Source organism: Nanorana parkeri, unplaced genomic scaffold (genome assembly GCF_000935625.1).
Source record: "Nanorana parkeri isolate BGI_ZX_2015 unplaced genomic scaffold, ASM93562v1 scaffold2250, whole genome shotgun sequence".
Classification (NCBI taxonomy): domain Eukaryota; kingdom Metazoa; phylum Chordata; class Amphibia; order Anura; family Dicroglossidae; genus Nanorana; species Nanorana parkeri.
Window position 1 is genome coordinate 56,934 of NW_017308518.1, and position 17,548 is coordinate 74,481.

Consider the following 17,548-nt stretch of genomic DNA (forward strand, 5'->3'; position numbering starts at 1 on the left):
GCTCCGTGGGATTTGAATCTCGTGCTTTCCGTGTTGCAGGAATCCTTGTTTGAACCTCTTCGGGAGATTCCGCTTATATCTTTATCACAGAAAGTGGCCTTTTTGGTGGCCATCACTTCCGTTCGGCGGGTGTCGGAGTTGGCTGCCTTGTCCTGCAAGTCCCTGTTGCTGGTTTTGCATCGGGACAAGGCGGTTCTCCGTCCTCGGCCGGCGTTCCTGCCGAAGGTTGTGTCGGCATTCCATCTGAATGAGGACATTGTCTTACCTTCCCTGTGTCCGAAGCCGGTTCATAGGAAGGAGCGTGCGCTCCACTGTTTGGATGTGGTTCGCCCTCTTCGTGTTTATTTGGAAGCTACGGTTTCTTTCCGCGAGACCGACTCCCTGTTCGTGCTCACGGAGGGTCCTCGTAAGGGTCGGGCCGCGTCGGCGGCTACCATCTCTAGGTGGATTCGTAATGTTGTGACTCAGGCGTACGCCGTTAAGGGGCGTGAGCCTCCATTTCCTGTTACTGCCCATTCTACTAGGGCTGTTGGGGCTTCCTGGGCTTTCCGCCATGGGGCCTCTGTTTCTCAGGTTTGTAAGGCCGCTACTTGGTCTTCTGTTCACACCTTTGTTAAATTTTACAAGGTGGACGTGTTCGCATCGGCGGATGCTGGTCTGGGGCGCAAAGTGTTGCAGGCGGCGCTTTGAGGGGTCTTTTGGGTGTTGTGTTTGTTGTTGCCCATCCCTCAGTGTGTTACTGCTTGGTGACGTCCCTACCATTCAGGATCTACGATCTGTTGCCCTGTGTCCTTCAATGAACGGGAGAGAAAATAGGATTTTTGTACTCACCGTAAAATCCTTTTCTCTCCGTTCATTGAAGGACACAGGCCCCGCCCTCTTTTATGGGGTGTACACTCCTAACTGCTTGTTACTTACTGGAGACTTGTCAGCAAGTGAGGGGTTGGGCCACCAGCAGGGGCCGCCCCTAGGCTGTCTTGTCTTTTTAGTTATGTGCCTAGCGTCCTACTCCTGCAGGTGGCGATATACCCTACCATTTCAGGATCTACGATCTGTTGCCCTGTGTCCTTCAATGAACGGAGAGAAAAGGATTTTACGGTGAGTACAAAAATCCTATTTTTAATCTTCTCTTTTCTTGTTTTATCAGCCAACTTCCAAAGATCTTCCAGTCTTTCCTGATGTCTGCCACGTTTAATGAAGATGTCCAGGCACTGAAGGAGCTCGTGTTGCACAATCCTGTGAGTTTCATTTTTCTTCCTCATTAATAAATATTAAAACAAGATTTCCTAGAAGAGTGTCGGCTGGATAGGTTACTATGGGTTGGATTCAATTTCCTGGAAGACTAATTCTGAAAATCCATGAAGGTCGGATTTCTTAAATGAGATTGCTCCATTCCTGGAGTTAGAATCTATCATGGGTGGGCAACTCCAGCCCTCCAGCAGGTTGTGGAACTACAAGTCCCATGAGGCATTGCAAGACTGACCATTACAGGCATGACTCCCAGAGGCAGAGGCATGGTGGGATTTTTAGTTATAAGCACAGCTGGAGGGCTGGAGTTGTCCACCCCTGCTATAGTTTTTCATAGAATACACTTTACAGAATACAAGGCTTTAGTCCAGGGGTAGGCAACCTTGGCCCGCCCGCTGTGGTGTAACTACAAATCCCATAAGGCATTGCAAGGCTCTGACAGCCACAGGCGTGACTACCAGAGGCAGATGCATGGTGGTTTGTACTTTCACCACAGCTGGAGGGCCCAGAGTTTGCCTACCGCTGCTTTAGGCCTTCATTTAGTTAGTTCAGTGCATGAGATTGTTGGATTTATTTTACCCTTTGAAGTTTGGTGCCCTGAACCCCTTCCTTTATGTTTTCGTTCAGAATAGATGAAAATTAGGCTTGCAGCGGCTTGTACTAAAAATAAACCCTAACAATAAAATGTCTGTTATTTGCTCCCTTTTGGTTTGTGAAATATTCAATTTTATTTTTAAGCATTTTGTAAAATATGTTCAATAAGTGCAAAATATAACTGTTGATCCTGCCAGAATTCTGGCAAGCCGACAACTTCCTGTGCACCCTGGCTCTGCTGACTGTTATCAGTTAGCATTTTGTCCCAGAAATCTCTGTGGAGTACAGAACACCTCCCCTCTGTTATGGAGCTGGAAAGAGGGATATTTTCTGTAGTCCTAACACACTCCCTGTGCTCAAAAATAATTTGTATTTATATTTTTTAATTTATTTTTATCTATTGACTGTCTGCATTGCATTGATCTCATTATATTTAGTATATTGAGTTTCTGCTTCTTTCCTGCTCCTCAGGTGACCCTGAAGTTGGAAGAATCTCAGCTTCCTGACAGCTCTCAGCTGACACAATATCATATCCAGTGTGAGGAGGAAGAAAAGTTCCTCTTACTCTTTGCGCTGCTTAAACTGTCCCTCATCCGCGGCAAGACCATCATATTTGTGAACGACGTGGATCGGAGTTACCGGCTGAAGCTTTTCCTGGAACAGTTCAGTATTCCAGCGTGTGTGCTAAATTCTGAGCTGCCGGTCCAGTCGCGGTAAGTCTGAGCGCCGGGGTTGAGTTGCCACCAGACATGCTCTCTGCATCCAGGGCTTTATAGAAGGAAGCCTTATAGTGTTCTCCCTGGATGTACACTGGTTGGTTTCCTTTCAGATCCCAAAAATGATAGTGGCATTTACACTGCCCAGCCAAAAAAGTCACACACTCTAATATTGTTTTGGACCGCCTTTAGCTTTGATTACAGCACACATTTGCCATGGCATCATTTCAATAAGCTTATACAATGTCACAAAATAGATTTCTGTCCAGAGTTGTATTAATTTCGCCCTCGCTCATGTGATGGACTACAGGCTCATGTTTTTGGTATACTAATTTGTATTGAGGTTGTAGTCCATCACAGGAGCGAGCTTGGAGCTGTGACTACTTTACAACACACACTGGCACAATAGGGAACACAAGTAGCCCCCCTCCAGAAGGAAGGACAGTGTCAGCACCAATTCAGAGATGATTTGAGGATCTACAGCCGAGTGATACACAAATAAGATACAGTTTTGTTAATAGTTAAGGTCCTTGAATGCATTTTTAAGGTTTAATTCCTGAGTTTAGTGTCACTTTAACCGCTATTGGATAATAAGAACAGAATAATTACACAAGTCCAGCACTCTTTCCATTTCCAAATACTCGTACCATAAATGATGTTTTGCTGTGAGTCATCCTCTAAATGAATCTCAGAAATGTTAGGCTTCTGTGTTGACCACAGTGTCGGTTTTCTCCAATTCAGATATTGAATATGCCAAATCTGCATGTAATTATAAAGTCTGGCGCATGTGACTAGGACATGTGACCATGCACATCATCTCAGGGGAGGAAAATGCTTTTCCGTGAGATTACAGATGAGACTTGCCAGCAATGCTCTGCTGATGTAACCTTTCCAGGATGCAATGCTTGGGCACAGGCTGCATTAATGTCCAAGTGGACAAACCGTAATTGTTAGTAAAACCAAAATATGTTTAACCAGTGAATGTAACATGCTTTCATTTCAGCACACAGAGCTGCCTGATATGATTTTTAGTGATAGGGGGTAAAGATCCGCTTTAAGACCCCCTAAAGGGCCGGCTCTTACAGGCAGGAGGGGATTAAACTTTTAAATGCAAGATTTACTAAAGCAGTGGCTACGAAGCTACGAAATGTCTTCAACATTACAGAACGTCTAGCTGAATATGACTAGCTACTACTAGATATACCATGACCGGGATCAATGGGATCCTTCACATAGTGGCAAACATTTTGGGGTGTACACCCAGAAACTGGTTCATTGGAAGTGAAGAAGGAAGTGGCTTGGATAAGCTTCAAAACATCTTCAAAGTTATAGAACAAGTTCATTTGAATGTGACTCATTTCTACCAGCCAGTAGCACGTGTTCACTTCTCAAAGTTCATTTTAACTTGGTGAATGAGGTGAAGGTAACAAAAAATTCACTTTGCAAGAAATCCCCAATCATGTGCAAGGAAGGATTTCTGCTTGCCCATGATTGGATGATTAACGCTGGTATAGCTTTACCTCATTCACTTAGCTAAATCAACATTCACTTAGTGGGTAAGGTGAATATGCTGACATGTTCTCTTCCTTTAGTAAATCAACATGTTGGGAATGTTCCTTGGTGTTTCCCCAGACTCATGTCATGTGATGTTTTGGTCCTGCAGGTGTCACATCATAGCTCAGTTTAATCAGGGCTTCTACGACTACGTCATTGCCACAGATGAACGCTCGTTAGCTGAACCCCGCGGGAAGGAAAAGAAGGCAACCGGCAGGAAGAAGAAAGGAAAAGGAGAAAAGTGAGTTTTATCAACATTTCACTGATGGCTTTCATTCATCACTGTCCTCTCCTCTCCACTGCTTCTATTCTGACTAGACATGCATTGCATATCACATCCACTATACCTGATATCCTGGTGTTGGTGACCATTTATTTTCCTATATGTAATATATGTAATAGCCCCGGGGTGGACAAATGAATATGGAATTCAGGAGCCAGTCTGTCTAATCCAGGAGCCAGCAGGACTTTTTTTTTTTTTTGAGGAGCCAACTCCATTAACAACATCTTGAGAAAACCTCAAAAGTTGGGGGCCAGCTGTAATTTTTAAGGAGCATTGGCTTCCTGGCTCCTGATAAAGCCAGCCCATAACGGTCTCTGCCAAGTGCTGGAATTTGGTTACAACTACAATCTCATTCCAGTTACAGAAATTAAAATGTTAAAGTAGTATGAACTGCTTGCTGTCTGACCATTGTAATTAAATGGCCGGATGGCCCGCGCTTGAGGGCAGGGGGGCGTATTTAAAATGCTCGTGAAACTTTGAACATTTCTTATAGCTGGCGATGGCTGTTTACATAAAAGTGTTTAGGCGGCTATAGAGCCACCCGATTGCTTGTATGGTGCTTCCCGCCCCCCCGGGATAGCAATAAAGTTAAGTGTAAAAAACAAACAAACACTTTTTTTTCAAAGTCCCCACGTACATGCACTTACAAATGCCAACACACATCAGGTGCACCTTTTGTGTAAAAACAAAGTTTGTGCCACACATGTTACATATCACTGCAAACGTCAGAGTGGGAGCATTCATTCTAGAGTCATCAATCACTGTTAACACGAAGGCCCCATTCACACTGAGCGATTTATCGCAGCGATATCGCTCATATTTCCACGCGATATCGCTCTATGTAGCTTCTCCAATCCATTTCAATGGAGCTGTTCACATCTCGTCGCTCAATATCGATTGTAGCTCGTTGCTGTAGCTTGTCGCTCCTACATGACCCTTTTTTCTGTGGATTTCGAGCGATTTTGCTCCTGATTGCATACAGCCCAATAGGAAAAAGTTGCGCAATATCGCACATATAAAATCGCGAGGTTTATAGCGCGATTTTCATGTCGCTCAGTGTGAATGGGGCCTAAATTGGTGAGCGGTAAAAGCTTTTAAAGCGTCGTTTATGGGCAATTTTGGGAATGGTAGATTTTTGTGATTTCACGGGTGCACAATTTAAGGCTAGGTTCACACCTAGGTGATTCAGATGCCAAGCTGTTTTCGCACGGTAGTCACGCGTTTTCGATCGTGCAACTGTTTTTAATGCATAGAGATGTGTATGAGACCCAAACCGCGTGTGTATGAGACCCAAATAGCTTCTGGCACCTTTTCGCGCGACAGGTGATTTCGATCGCGGGACAAACCGCAAAGGTGTGATCGGCCTCCATTGACTTCATGCGACTCTGTGTTTTGCGCAATGTTTCATAACGTAGGAAAACAGTTTTGTGGGGCGGGGTTTCACAATTTTCGTTTTGTTTTTTGTTTTTGTTCATTATATAGTAAAAAATAAAAAAAACCCAGTGGTGATTTAAATACCACCAAAAGAAAGCTCTATCTGTCCCCCCAAAAATTATGTAGAATTTAAGTACAGCGTTGCATGACAGAACAAATGTCAAAGTACTGCAGTGCTGAATACGGAAAAATGGCCTGGCCAGGCAGGGGGTTAACACCCCGGGCTTCAAGTGGTTAAACACAAAACATGGGGGGGGGGGGGTTTATCGAAATTGGAGAAGACAGAATCTGAAGCAGCTGCCCATGGCAACCAATCAGCATCGCTCTTCAGATTTCTAAGTTGATATTTGAAAATGAAAGATGGAAGCTGATTGGTTGCTCCAGTTTTGATAAATTCCCCTCAACATTTTTACATGAAGGCCTCCTAATGAACCAGGGAAACATGTGTACAAACAGTTTTTTATTAGTATTGCTCCTTGATGCAGCCAGTTCCAGATCACACGATGCATGTTCCATGAAGTTTCTATGGGGAAGCACGTGTACGGTGTATCGGCTCACAAGTGACAGCGCAGGCTCCAGGTGCTGTCCATCTTTTAGCATGGAGGAGGCGGTATGCCTGTATGTAGGAATGCACACAGTGTGGTAGCACACAGCATGCATTTGGCTCCCGTCCTAGTCGGGGCACACGCAAGGGTGGCTCCATAGGATGCTGCAAAGGAAAGGAGCTACCATCAAAAAGAAAAGCAGGACTAGTGCTGAGGTGACCAGGGAAATCCCGAGGAAATGAAAACTTTACACAACAAGAATGGGCATACATGGTAAGCATTCGTGTTCTTCAGTAGAGATGACTAAAAACAGTTTAGGCTTCAATATTACTTTAGTTGTGCATGGCAGCGCAGACTCCTTCTTTCCTCCATATTCATTTCTTTTGATTCTACTTCTAGTGTTGCTGCATTTCCCTCTGGTGTCTCATTAAGCTGATAAACTTTCCTTTTCAGAGGTCAGGACAGTGAGTACGGAGTGTCTCGTGGCATAGACTTTCACAACGTGTCTACCGTACTAAACTTTGACTTTCCCCAGTCTGTTGATTCCTATATTCACCGGGCCGGAAGGTATGTATGATGTCAAGTAAAGCTTTGATTTTTTTTTTTTCCCCTATACATTGAATTTTTACAAATTGCTTTTTCCAATTTTAGGACCGCTCGTGCTAATAACCCAGGTGTGGTCCTAACATTAGTGGCACACACAGAGCTCTCCCTGCTGGCAGATGTTGAGGAAGCTCTCGGAGGAGGTAGGTCTGATACCCGGACATACTGGCATACATTTACCATTGCAGCTGTTGTATGTGATCTTTGGGGTTTAGTGAGAGAAATCTGGTATGTGAACTACAGTCATTGAAGCTTGAAATTTGTATTGAGCTGTGATGGGAAAGCTGCTGGCTTGGCGTTGCTGCCAAACCAGCAAGCCAGAAGCTTACCCATCACAGCTGAATAAAAATTTTAAGCTGCAGAGATTGTAGTCCACATACCTGATTTCTCTCACTAAGCCCTGGTGAAGGGGGGTGGGGTGTTTTCGGGCCCCCGAAATGCATTGGCTATTTTCCCCGATTGCCGCGCTGACATTTCTGGAGTGGAGTTGTATCTGGACTATTTTAATTGGTGTGGGGCGTCAATTCCTACATCTACTGTGTTCACAGTTAAGCCAAGGATACTGTGAAGATCCTTAGGCCAGTGATAGCTGCCTATGAATTAACCAGATTACACATATTCACATCACTTAAAGTGACACAAAACTCAGGAGTTAAATGTTAAAAATACATTCAAGTACCTTAACTATTAACACCAATGTATCTTATTTGTGTATCACTCGGCTGTAGATCCCCAAATCATCTCTGAATTGGTGGTGACACTGTCCTTCCTTCTGGAGGGGGGCTACGTTTGTTCCCCATGGTCCCTGTGTGTGTTGTAAAGTAGTCACCACTTCAAGCTCACTACCATGATGGACTACAATTGTGCCGCCCCAATGGGGCATAAAAGTTTATATAGATGAGAATTTATATAGATTGTTTTCTCCATACCATTTTCCTATGGACGTTTATATAGTTAGTTATATGTTGCCATCTAGTGGCCTTTTGTGGTAATGTATGTATTTTTCAATGTTACCTTCCTTGATATCCCTGGGGTCGATGACACAGTTCCTCTTTGTGTAAGCCCCACCCTTCTTCCTGAGGGCAGTACTTCCTGTGTCATAGCCACAGCTAACAGGCCACATGTAACTAGGACACATGTACTCTACATAGTACGCTAGAAAAGGCATCATTTTTTGACCGCACAATACTGAAATCATTCAATCTGCTGTTCCTATCATCTGCTGTAACCCTGATGTTAAAAATAAAAAAACCTCTTTTGGATGAAACGGTATTGACGAGTTCAGCTATCTGACAAGGATTGTCCGCAGTGAGTATATCTGCTTATACAGGCCAGGCATAGAGGTCTCGCAAGGGATATATCGCTATCACAACAATCGGAGTCAGAATACCAATCTCAATACAGATTAGTAAACTAAACATGAGATTGTAGTCCAAAACAGGAGTGAGCTTGAAGCGGTGACTACTTTACAACACACACAGGGACCATGGGGAACAAAAGTAGCCCCCCTCCAGAAGGAAGGACAGTGTCAGCACCAATTCAGAGATGATTTGAGGATCGACAGCCGAGTGATACACAAAATAAATTTTTGTTAATAATTAAGGTACCTGAATGTATTTTTAAGATTTGCCTCCTTTAGTGTCACTTTAACCGCTATTGGATGATAAAAACAGAATAATCACACAGGTCCAGCACTCTTTCCATTTGCTGCTAGTCATGCTGTAAATGATTCTAAGAAATGTTGGGCTTGTGCATTGACCAGTGTCTGTCTTCTCCGATTATTCAGATAATGAAAATGCCCCCAAAATTCTGCGTCTGCCAAATCTGCATGTCATTGTAATTAAGATGCTATATTCACCCTAGAGTCTAGCAACACCTGACAAATCCTTCTTTTGCAAGATCTCAACACCAATTTCATGAGCCCTTTGATCCCCCAGCTAGAAAATAATAATAATTTGGTGTTGGTAACATAAAGACCTAAAACTTTGAATGCACACAAGATTTAGGTCTTTATGTTACTAACATTGAGCTCCACTTTTCTGTTCCCCTGGGTCAGAATCTCACTTCAGGACTTCTGTCAATAATAAAAGTTCTATATATTTATTTAAATAAGATTTGATCTTTATCTCTGACACGAAGGGAGGCAGATGAAGCTCGAAGTAAGATGAAGACAGTCACAAAGGCCAAAAATAACTTCCGTTTTAGAGATTATATAAGACAGACTTTCTTTTTATATCTTCAGTTTCTTGTTGCAATAACCAAATCTTTTATTGTGCAGCTGGAGGTGGCGATTGTGTGCTGCGCCCCTACAGGTTTCGTATGGAGGAAGTGGAGGGCTTCCGGTATCGTTGTCGGGTCAGTATGACTGAAAATCTAAGAGGTTCTGCCTCGTTTTCTAGGCTCTTTGTTGCATGGAATGTTTACATTTCAACATTGTAATTCGTTTTTAGTTTAGAGTTCAGTTTTAAAAATAAAGGATCTATTTATTCCACTAATGTCCTATAACGGGGTTATGCAACTCGGCACTCCAGCTGTGGTGAAACCACAAATCCATTCATGCATCTTCTGGTACCTATGCCTATGGCTGTCAGTCTTGCCGAGTGCTGAGGTTGCCTACAACATTATTATTTAATTTTTCAGTCCCGCATTGTCCTTTTTTTTAAAACATAAAATCTCTTTCTTGCATATTGACTGTATATTGGCCCTCAGTATGGTCACTGACCTGGAACATGCATGCAGCTAGTAAAATCAAAACTCTTAGGGCAGGTTCACACCATTTTCCGGGCCAGATCTGGTCCGGAAAATAGTGTGAACCTGCCGCAGTTCCAGTTCAGTGCAATCCAGACCAGACCAAATGAGACATGCAGTATTTGTCTGGTCTGGAACGGACTGCGCTGTTGTGAACAGAGGCCAGAAATAGCATAGGGATACATTAGGATGCATTTTGGGTCTGAAAACAGTCTGGTCTGGAGATCTAGATGTGGTGTGAATGGGCATTTTCACAAGGCAAAGGGCACCAGTTTGCAGCATCCGTATATATCTCAGCACAGCTTTCCTGAAAATCTTCAACTCTTTCAGGAAATTTCTAATTTGTAGACTGCTTTCCAGTTGAGAACTGGACTAGGCGGTATTTGCTTGAAGACTATTAGTAATAAGATATCCTGGGCTGGTGGCCTTTGTCACTATTCAGACACTGATTAGAGCAGGACCCACGTTCCTGGACACATGGTGGGCATTATGTAACTACTCTTCAGCATTCAGTGTCTGGCAGAGAGAATTCTTCCAGCACCAACTTCTTTTGCAGCTCTGGGATCAGCTGATTTTAGGTGCCCCCTCAGCTGGGCAGACAACTGGCTTGTGCTAGGAGGTGCAGAGTGATAATGTGGTACTTTGTATTTTTTTTTTTTTTAAAGATGTTTTTGCTTTTTTGGTATAACGATGAAAATTGTAATTTAAAGGCTCTTGTCATCTCTTCTCCTATAGGATGCCATGAGGTCAGTGACCAAACAAGCTATAAAGGAGGCTCGGCTAAAGGAGATAAAGGAGGAACTGCTCAACTCTGAGAAACTAAAGGTTGGGACAGTCCTGTGGCTTTCTGTGTATAATGAGAACCAGCTTCTGTCATATTTATTGTCTCCTATTCTAAGCTTTGGTGTCACCTACTTACATTTCCATTTATTCTCATGGAACATCTAGCAGGAGGCTAGCAACATTACTTACCTGCCCCATGTTGATTCCTTTCTAACTGTCCATGTAGAATTGGACAGGGCTGTACTTTCTCTCATGGCTATGGCAGTGGATATCGGAATTTCCCTGTTGGGAGCCTAAGTGCAATGGGTGAACAAACCTTTCCCCAGTTTGTTGGTGTTGATTTAGTACATTTTGGTGGGATTCTTAAACACAGCAGTCTCTGAATCAGTGCAGTTTAATTTTCTACTGGCACTCCTCTCACATCTGCTGGATGTCACGTTGGGAGGAAAGTAAATCAGAACCAGAAAACCCACTTGGGCAGAGCGAGTCTTTGGCCTCTATAGACTATGTTCAGTCTAGAGGTAGAAGAATGGGCTGTAACACTTGTCTTATGCCTCGCTCTCTTTGGAACTCTCCTCTTTTCGCCAATGTTCCGGTTTGGGGGCGAGCCTTCACCATCCCCATGTACAATCTAGGGCTTTTGGTCCTGCATTGTACTTGATGTCATTAGAGTGCGACTGCCAGCCATAGTGCCTTAGAGACGAGGCTTCGGGGGACCATTCCCACAGCATGGAGATCAAAAAAGATCGGCAGTGATATGCTGCTTTTTGATAGCTGGCAAGCAAGCAGGTGATGTAGGAAGCTGAATAGCAGTATTAGCAGAATTAGTAGTAAATAGCAGAGTCATCTTCCAGTTTTTATAGCCTGGCAGGAGTCCTATTGAGCTGCTGTGATGATTGGCGCACATAGAGGACTGTAATAATGTTGTATAACCACTGGAGTTTTGCCGCACAGCACAGCGTGTCAACCCTTGTAATGAAGACATGGCATTTTCATACAACCTTGGTGACGTTTTCCGTGCACAGGGATCGTCTGAGGACAGCCAATGATTCCCAATGTTCTTTCCAAGGCACTCTCTGACCTTGCACAGTGAGAGATTGCAGCCTTAAATAACCCGATGTCTAAGCTTCCCTCAGCAACATTCAGCACAGCTGGCATAGCTGACAGCCCTCTTATCAGACCTGTGAGCAATGTGTGTCCAACAGTCATGACAACCTTTCTAAGTTCATTGTATGAACTTGTATCTCCCTATTGTGTTGTGATTTGGGTCACCCAGCAACTAATTACATCTCAAGATCTACAGTTGCAAGCCCCCTGCAGAAATGTTATTCCTTCCCCCCATGCTGTCGTGTCTTGCTTCTTCAGCTGCATTCACAACTATGACTGTAGGAAGGGAGGTAAGCTTAGGAACTGTGGGAATTAAATATGGCAGCAAGCGGCATCCATCCAGAACGGAAATGCTGGTTTTCTGGGAGTTCTTGTATAATTCTCTGAAATCAGCTAAACCCGCATGATGTCATCTGTGGTTTTCCAACTCAGAGTTGGCTATTTTCTTATGTTTTTGTTGTGTGTAACTGTACAAATGAACAGTTTTTCCTAATGTCTCCTTCTTTCCGTAGACCTATTTTGAGGATAATCCACGTGATTTCCACCTTCTCCGACACGACAAAGCCCTGCACCCGGCAGTAGTGAAACCTCACATGAAAAACGTTCCAGAATATTTGGGTGAGTGTAAATTCTCCTCCTGTATCAGTTTTTTATGTGTGCAGCTTCTGGGAGACCAATTCTTTTCATGTATTAAATTGGCACTAAACTCAGGAATTAAATCTTAAAAATTAATTCAAGTACCTTAATAATTTTAAAAAATGTATCTTATTTGTGTATCACTCGGCTGTAGATCCTCAATAGAGTCACTTTAAATTAGCACCGAGCATCATTCAACCCACCTCCTATGAGTACAGGGCATCATGGACCCACTGCTTGGAGGGAGGGACAATACCTCGGCACCTGCACTAGCAGCACAGTGATGCAAAGAACAGCACTAACATCATCATGGTGGACGCTGTCTGTATCATCGCGGACCGTGCAGTGCCAGAGAAGAGGTAAAGAGGGTGCTTCATGGTACATGACCAGCCTGAAGACTTCTGAAACTCCTGAGTTTAGTGTCACCTTAATGCCGAGTGTCCTGTGTAGATACTACTGTGCTTGACCTCTTGACTGGGTTGACCGCTTCCTGTTTTTTTTCTATGCTAAAAGCAGCATGAAACATTGCCGGAAATTACCCGGATGTGAAAATTGTTCCATTCAACTGTCCGTGCTTTATCTTTTCCTCTGTATTCTCCAATCACATGCTTCTTAGTCATTGCCATGTTATTGTCTTTCGCAGTCCCACCTTCCATGCGCTCTGTCGTCAATCTTCTGAACAAGAGGAAAAGAAGGCTACGAACGAAGGCGGGAGGATTTTCCAAAGTACCTTCTAACAAGGTGAGAGTTAACTGTTCTCCTGGCCTATAGTCTGGGATATGCTCATTATTTTTGGTGTCCTGACTGTCTTATGTGCCTTGTGTTTAAAGTTTTCCCCATAATTCTGTTGTTATCCCCTCACCATGAGTTTCTGGAGGACATGTTTCATACAAGCTCATACTATTATTTATTTATTATTGGTATTTATATATCGCTGACAATTTACGCAGTGCTTTACACAGTGCACATTCACATCACTCCCTGCCCTTAAGGAGTTTACAATCTGAGGTCCCCATCTCACATGCATACGTACAGGGCCGATTTAGACATGAGCCAATTAACCTTTTGAGCGTGTCTTTGGAGTGTGAGCGGAAACCGGAGTAAACCCACACAAGCACAGGGAGAGCATGCAGACTCCTTGCTGACAGTGTCCTGACCGGGATGCTATTATAATACATATATAGTAGAAAGTCACTCACTCTATTATAATATAGGTTGCCCACTGTCAGCGGCAACCCCCGAGCTGGCTTGAGGTTTTCTGTATGCCTAGCATCCTACTTTTGCAGGTGATGATATAACCCAATGGTCAAGGTATTCTGATGGCTGTGTCCTTTAATAAACCCAGAGAAAAGGATTTTATGATGAGTACAAAAATGTTATTTTATGTTCATTGAAAGATACAGCCATCACAATAACTTTACCTATTTTTTTTTGTTTTTAACATCCCCAGAGTTTAGCTTTAAGCAGTAATAAGCTACTTTAGATTTAGCAAGTTCATCTGGGACTTTAGAGCAACATTTTGTATGTGATTTAGGAAGCTGTATATGCATTTTAACACTTTTAGGCTATGCTAATATTTTTTATAAATATATTTAATATTAGATAAAAATGGTCCATGCAGCCTGTCTGTTTAATGGTTTCACTTGCCTCCTAGATGGCGCTCTCTGTTTTCAGGAGCAGCAGCTGCAATGACATCCACATACAAAATAATAGCTAGTTACTGATTTTATTTTGCCTTTGCATTAAAATGCAGATGAATTGTGATTTAAAACTACTTTTTTTAAGCTGAACTTCCATCTTCTCATTTTCTAGTTCAAGAGGCCTCAGAATCCACTTCGCACTTTCAAATATACAAAAGGAAGGAAGAGGATTGCCAAGAAAGGCTCAGAGCAGACCTAAGAGGGCGGAAAACAATGTACATTGTCCCATTTTTAAAGTGGAGTCATCATGTGTGGAAATCTTGTGGATTGACAGGTCTGCATTCTGCAGTATTGGGAAAGAAGATACCATGAAACACTTTGTATAATGACTTGTATACGTGGTCTTATGTAAATAAATATGTATTTTTGTGAGATCTCTACACAGGCCTGGTTGTATCATAATGACCATGTACATTGCACTTCATCTGTGCAGAAACTACTCACTTCTCTGTATTCCCAATAAAAATACAAAGCCTTTAGGCTGGATCCACATACGCAAGGAAAGAGGACCTTTAGCAGTGGGCTCGGACCCCAAGTCAGGGGTTGGATGTAGTGCGCCGAGGTAAACTATTCAATACACTTGTGTATTTTGCAGGTAGAGCGGTGGCCTGGGTTTGGGTAGCTGCATCTGGCTACTCACTTTTATTGATACATTAGCAGTCCCCCACTTGGAGAAAACTGACAACGGGCAAAATGTTGGTCCAACAACAAAGATGCTGTGTGCCTCATGTGCATCCCAAGTCAACGTGAATTCAGCCTTAGGTAACACAGAGCTAAAATATAGCTTTAAAGGATAAGTACATCATAAAATAGTTTAGTTCCTTTAAAGCAAGAATGCATGTTTGCAAATCTACCATTGCAACTTTGTTTCTTTGCCATGCTGTCCTTTGGAGCCATACAAGATCTGAATGGTCCTGTATGTTCTATTTCCTGACCACATCATCTGGAGGCAGAGCTCTTTCTGTATACAAACTTATATCCTTGTTGGTTTGCTTGTTCTTTAGGTTGGCTGCCATGGATCATCGTCTAAAGGTTGCCAATGCTTTATTTAGTAAAACCCTAATTAATACTTCTTTTTATATCTTTTCCCCTCATTATTTGATTATTTCATGCTTCTAGATACTCCATGGCAGGGACGTGCGGTCAGGGGAGGCAGGTGAGTCAGAGCCTCACCTAGGATTATGGAGGAAAAAGCTGACGGCTTCACGTCTGAAGCTGACAGCTTTTTCTCCATTCAGATCGGCATCTAACAGGTTACAGAGCAGGGAAATCCTCCCCGCTGTGTAACCTGTCACAGAGCCTCAGCGGTGAGGAGCAAGTGAGGGACAGGGAGGCTCCTCACTGTCTCCTCCCTTCCTCCTTTTACACTAGCTTGGGGGTGGGGCTGCGGGGGGTGGGGCTGGGGAATGCCTCACCCCGCGCAAGAGGTATCGCACGACACTGCTCCATGGTAAACATTACTTATAGAAATCTGGATTTTTATTATTACTATTCATTATTACTATTCCTTTGGCTTGCTAAAAATAAAGGTAAGGTTTTCTTTTGAATGTTATGCGACAGGAAACCACAGAGATCCAAAGTATTTGCATTACAAGCGTGCAGTTTTTACATTTTAACTTTTAAGGTCTCATTCACAGTTGTGTATTTTAGTGCAGTTACATGCACAACTGCTTTCAGATTGCATGATGAGAATCCTGTTACAGCCATTTGTGTGTTTTCTTTATTCGGTCCCATTGAATGTAATGACATATACCAAGATATGCATTTTACATGCAGTTTTAGATCTGTACTTGCAGGAAAGTGCACAGATGTAAACAGGGGGCAAAAGCCTCCAATCACTTGTTGGAATGCAGGAACGTGTGCAAGGCCCTACACTAGCGAAAAGTTTCCCAGCACACTCACCAGCCAGCATGCAAAAAATGTGAAAGCCGCACTTCCTCGTCAAGGCCCCTCTGTGTAGTGCGGTCCTAACTCTGACCTATGAGAGTCTCCATCTTGGAGCACATGTAGCAAAAGATAAATTGGGGCAGGTTTGCCAGGAGGCAGCCCAACCTCCTTAAAGGCACAGGGGACCCCGCCCATCACAACGGCAGCTGAGACCCCCAGTGTGTCACTGCACCAAATCAAGGCAAGCAAAACAAATGGCAAACGCACTCATCAACTCATAACCAGCTTTAAAGCAAGGTGCACATGGAAGGGCATATAAGACAAGAAAGAGCCGGACCCCCCCAGGGAACGGGATAATTAACACTCAAAACTGGTGTCTAGCATGCCTACGGTTCAAGCCAGCATAGAGCTTGATCTGTTCCCTTGCTCAAAAATCGATTGTTTAGAAAAAAAAAGTTTGCTACGAGTATGTTCCTAATACAATAATTCATGTTGTCTAAGGGACTCCCTGTTAGAAACAGAGGGATGAGAGATAAAAGCCGACTCAGCTCGACATGCATGGGAATGCAAATCCAAGTGCGCGAGTTGAGAAACCGTAGAGAGTAAAATACCTTAGGAGCACCTTAAGGCCCCATTCACACTGAGCAACATGAAAATCGCGCGACGAGCAATATTGAGCGACGTGTCGCGCAACTTTTTCCTATTGGGCTGTATGCAATCAGAAGCAATATCGCTCAAAGTCGCTCTAAAAAAGGGTCATGTAGGAGCGACAAGCTACAAGCGATATTGAGCGACGAGATGTGAACAGCTCCATTGAAATGTATTGGAGAAGCTACATAGAGCAATATCGCACGGAAATATGAGCGATATCGCTGCAAAAATCGCTCAGTGTGAACAGGGCCTAAAGCTCTCCTATACCACCAAAACATCTGCAGAGTTGGCAGAGATAAAAAAAACCTGACCATCGAGGGGACAGATCCAAGTCCTCCAGAAATAGAGAAAACCAAAAGGAATTGAACTTCCAATAGGAATAGGGAGGCAAGTGGCCCCATTCCACAGACAAGAAAAGGGGGACTATGGTCAGAGGCAGAAATGTTTCTGTGGTCACTAAAGAGAGGAGATTGGTATAGGCAAATGCCAGTTCAAGTCTGGAATGGGACAAATGAGACAGAAGAAAATCAGGAATAATATCCGCTGGATGCAAATACCTCCACACATCCACAAGACCCAATACCTGCATAAGCTTAGTGAATGGAGTAAAGGAGGAGGCATTCACCTGAGGCTGGGTCTGGACAGAATAGCTGTCCAGAGAAGGGTTGCACACATTACTGAAATCACCAGATAATAATTTTCCACCAGTCTTTTGTTGGGTTGGGTGGTGCTTTGCAGGGCCTCCCACAGCTTCAGCAGGAATTCCAGCCATCTATGGCTGGCATAAGATTTTCTTGCTATCAGCTACATTGGTTTATTTTATTAAAGGGTTTCTAAACCCTCCTTTTTTTTGCCTATATCTACTGCTAGCAAGCAGTAGATATATGCAAAAAGTTTAAAAAAAAAAACAAAAACGCTTTAACAGCGGTTTAAACTTACCCCGTCTTTGCCGCGCGCTCCCGTCCGAGAATCCGAAACTGCTCGGGCGGCCGCAAAGCATCTTGGGGCGGGCGCATGCGCAGTTCGAATTTTCACCTGGAAGACGAGGAGAGACTCAAG

At 43.5% G+C, this 17,548-nt stretch overlaps 1 protein-coding gene across 1 annotated transcript in view; it reads left to right on the forward strand.

Annotated features, from left to right (window-relative positions):
• Positions 1-14,151, forward strand: part of LOC108801208 (probable ATP-dependent RNA helicase DDX56) — a 15,981-nt gene extending 1,830 nt beyond the window's left edge. Inside the window, exons 2-11 of the mRNA XM_018573140.1 lie at positions 1,104-1,238; positions 2,314-2,555; positions 4,222-4,353; positions 6,828-6,941; positions 7,026-7,120; positions 9,256-9,332; positions 10,461-10,550; positions 12,128-12,233; positions 12,895-12,977; positions 14,064-14,151. Coding sequence (XP_018428642.1) covers positions 1,104-1,238; positions 2,314-2,555; positions 4,222-4,353; positions 6,828-6,941; positions 7,026-7,120; positions 9,256-9,332; positions 10,461-10,550; positions 12,128-12,233; positions 12,895-12,977; positions 14,064-14,150 — 1,161 coding nt within the window. The 3' untranslated portion in view covers position 14,151. The remainder of the gene's footprint in view (positions 1-1,103; positions 1,239-2,313; positions 2,556-4,221; positions 4,354-6,827; positions 6,942-7,025; positions 7,121-9,255; positions 9,333-10,460; positions 10,551-12,127; positions 12,234-12,894; positions 12,978-14,063) is intronic.
• Positions 14,152-17,548: the final 3,397 nt, after the last annotated feature.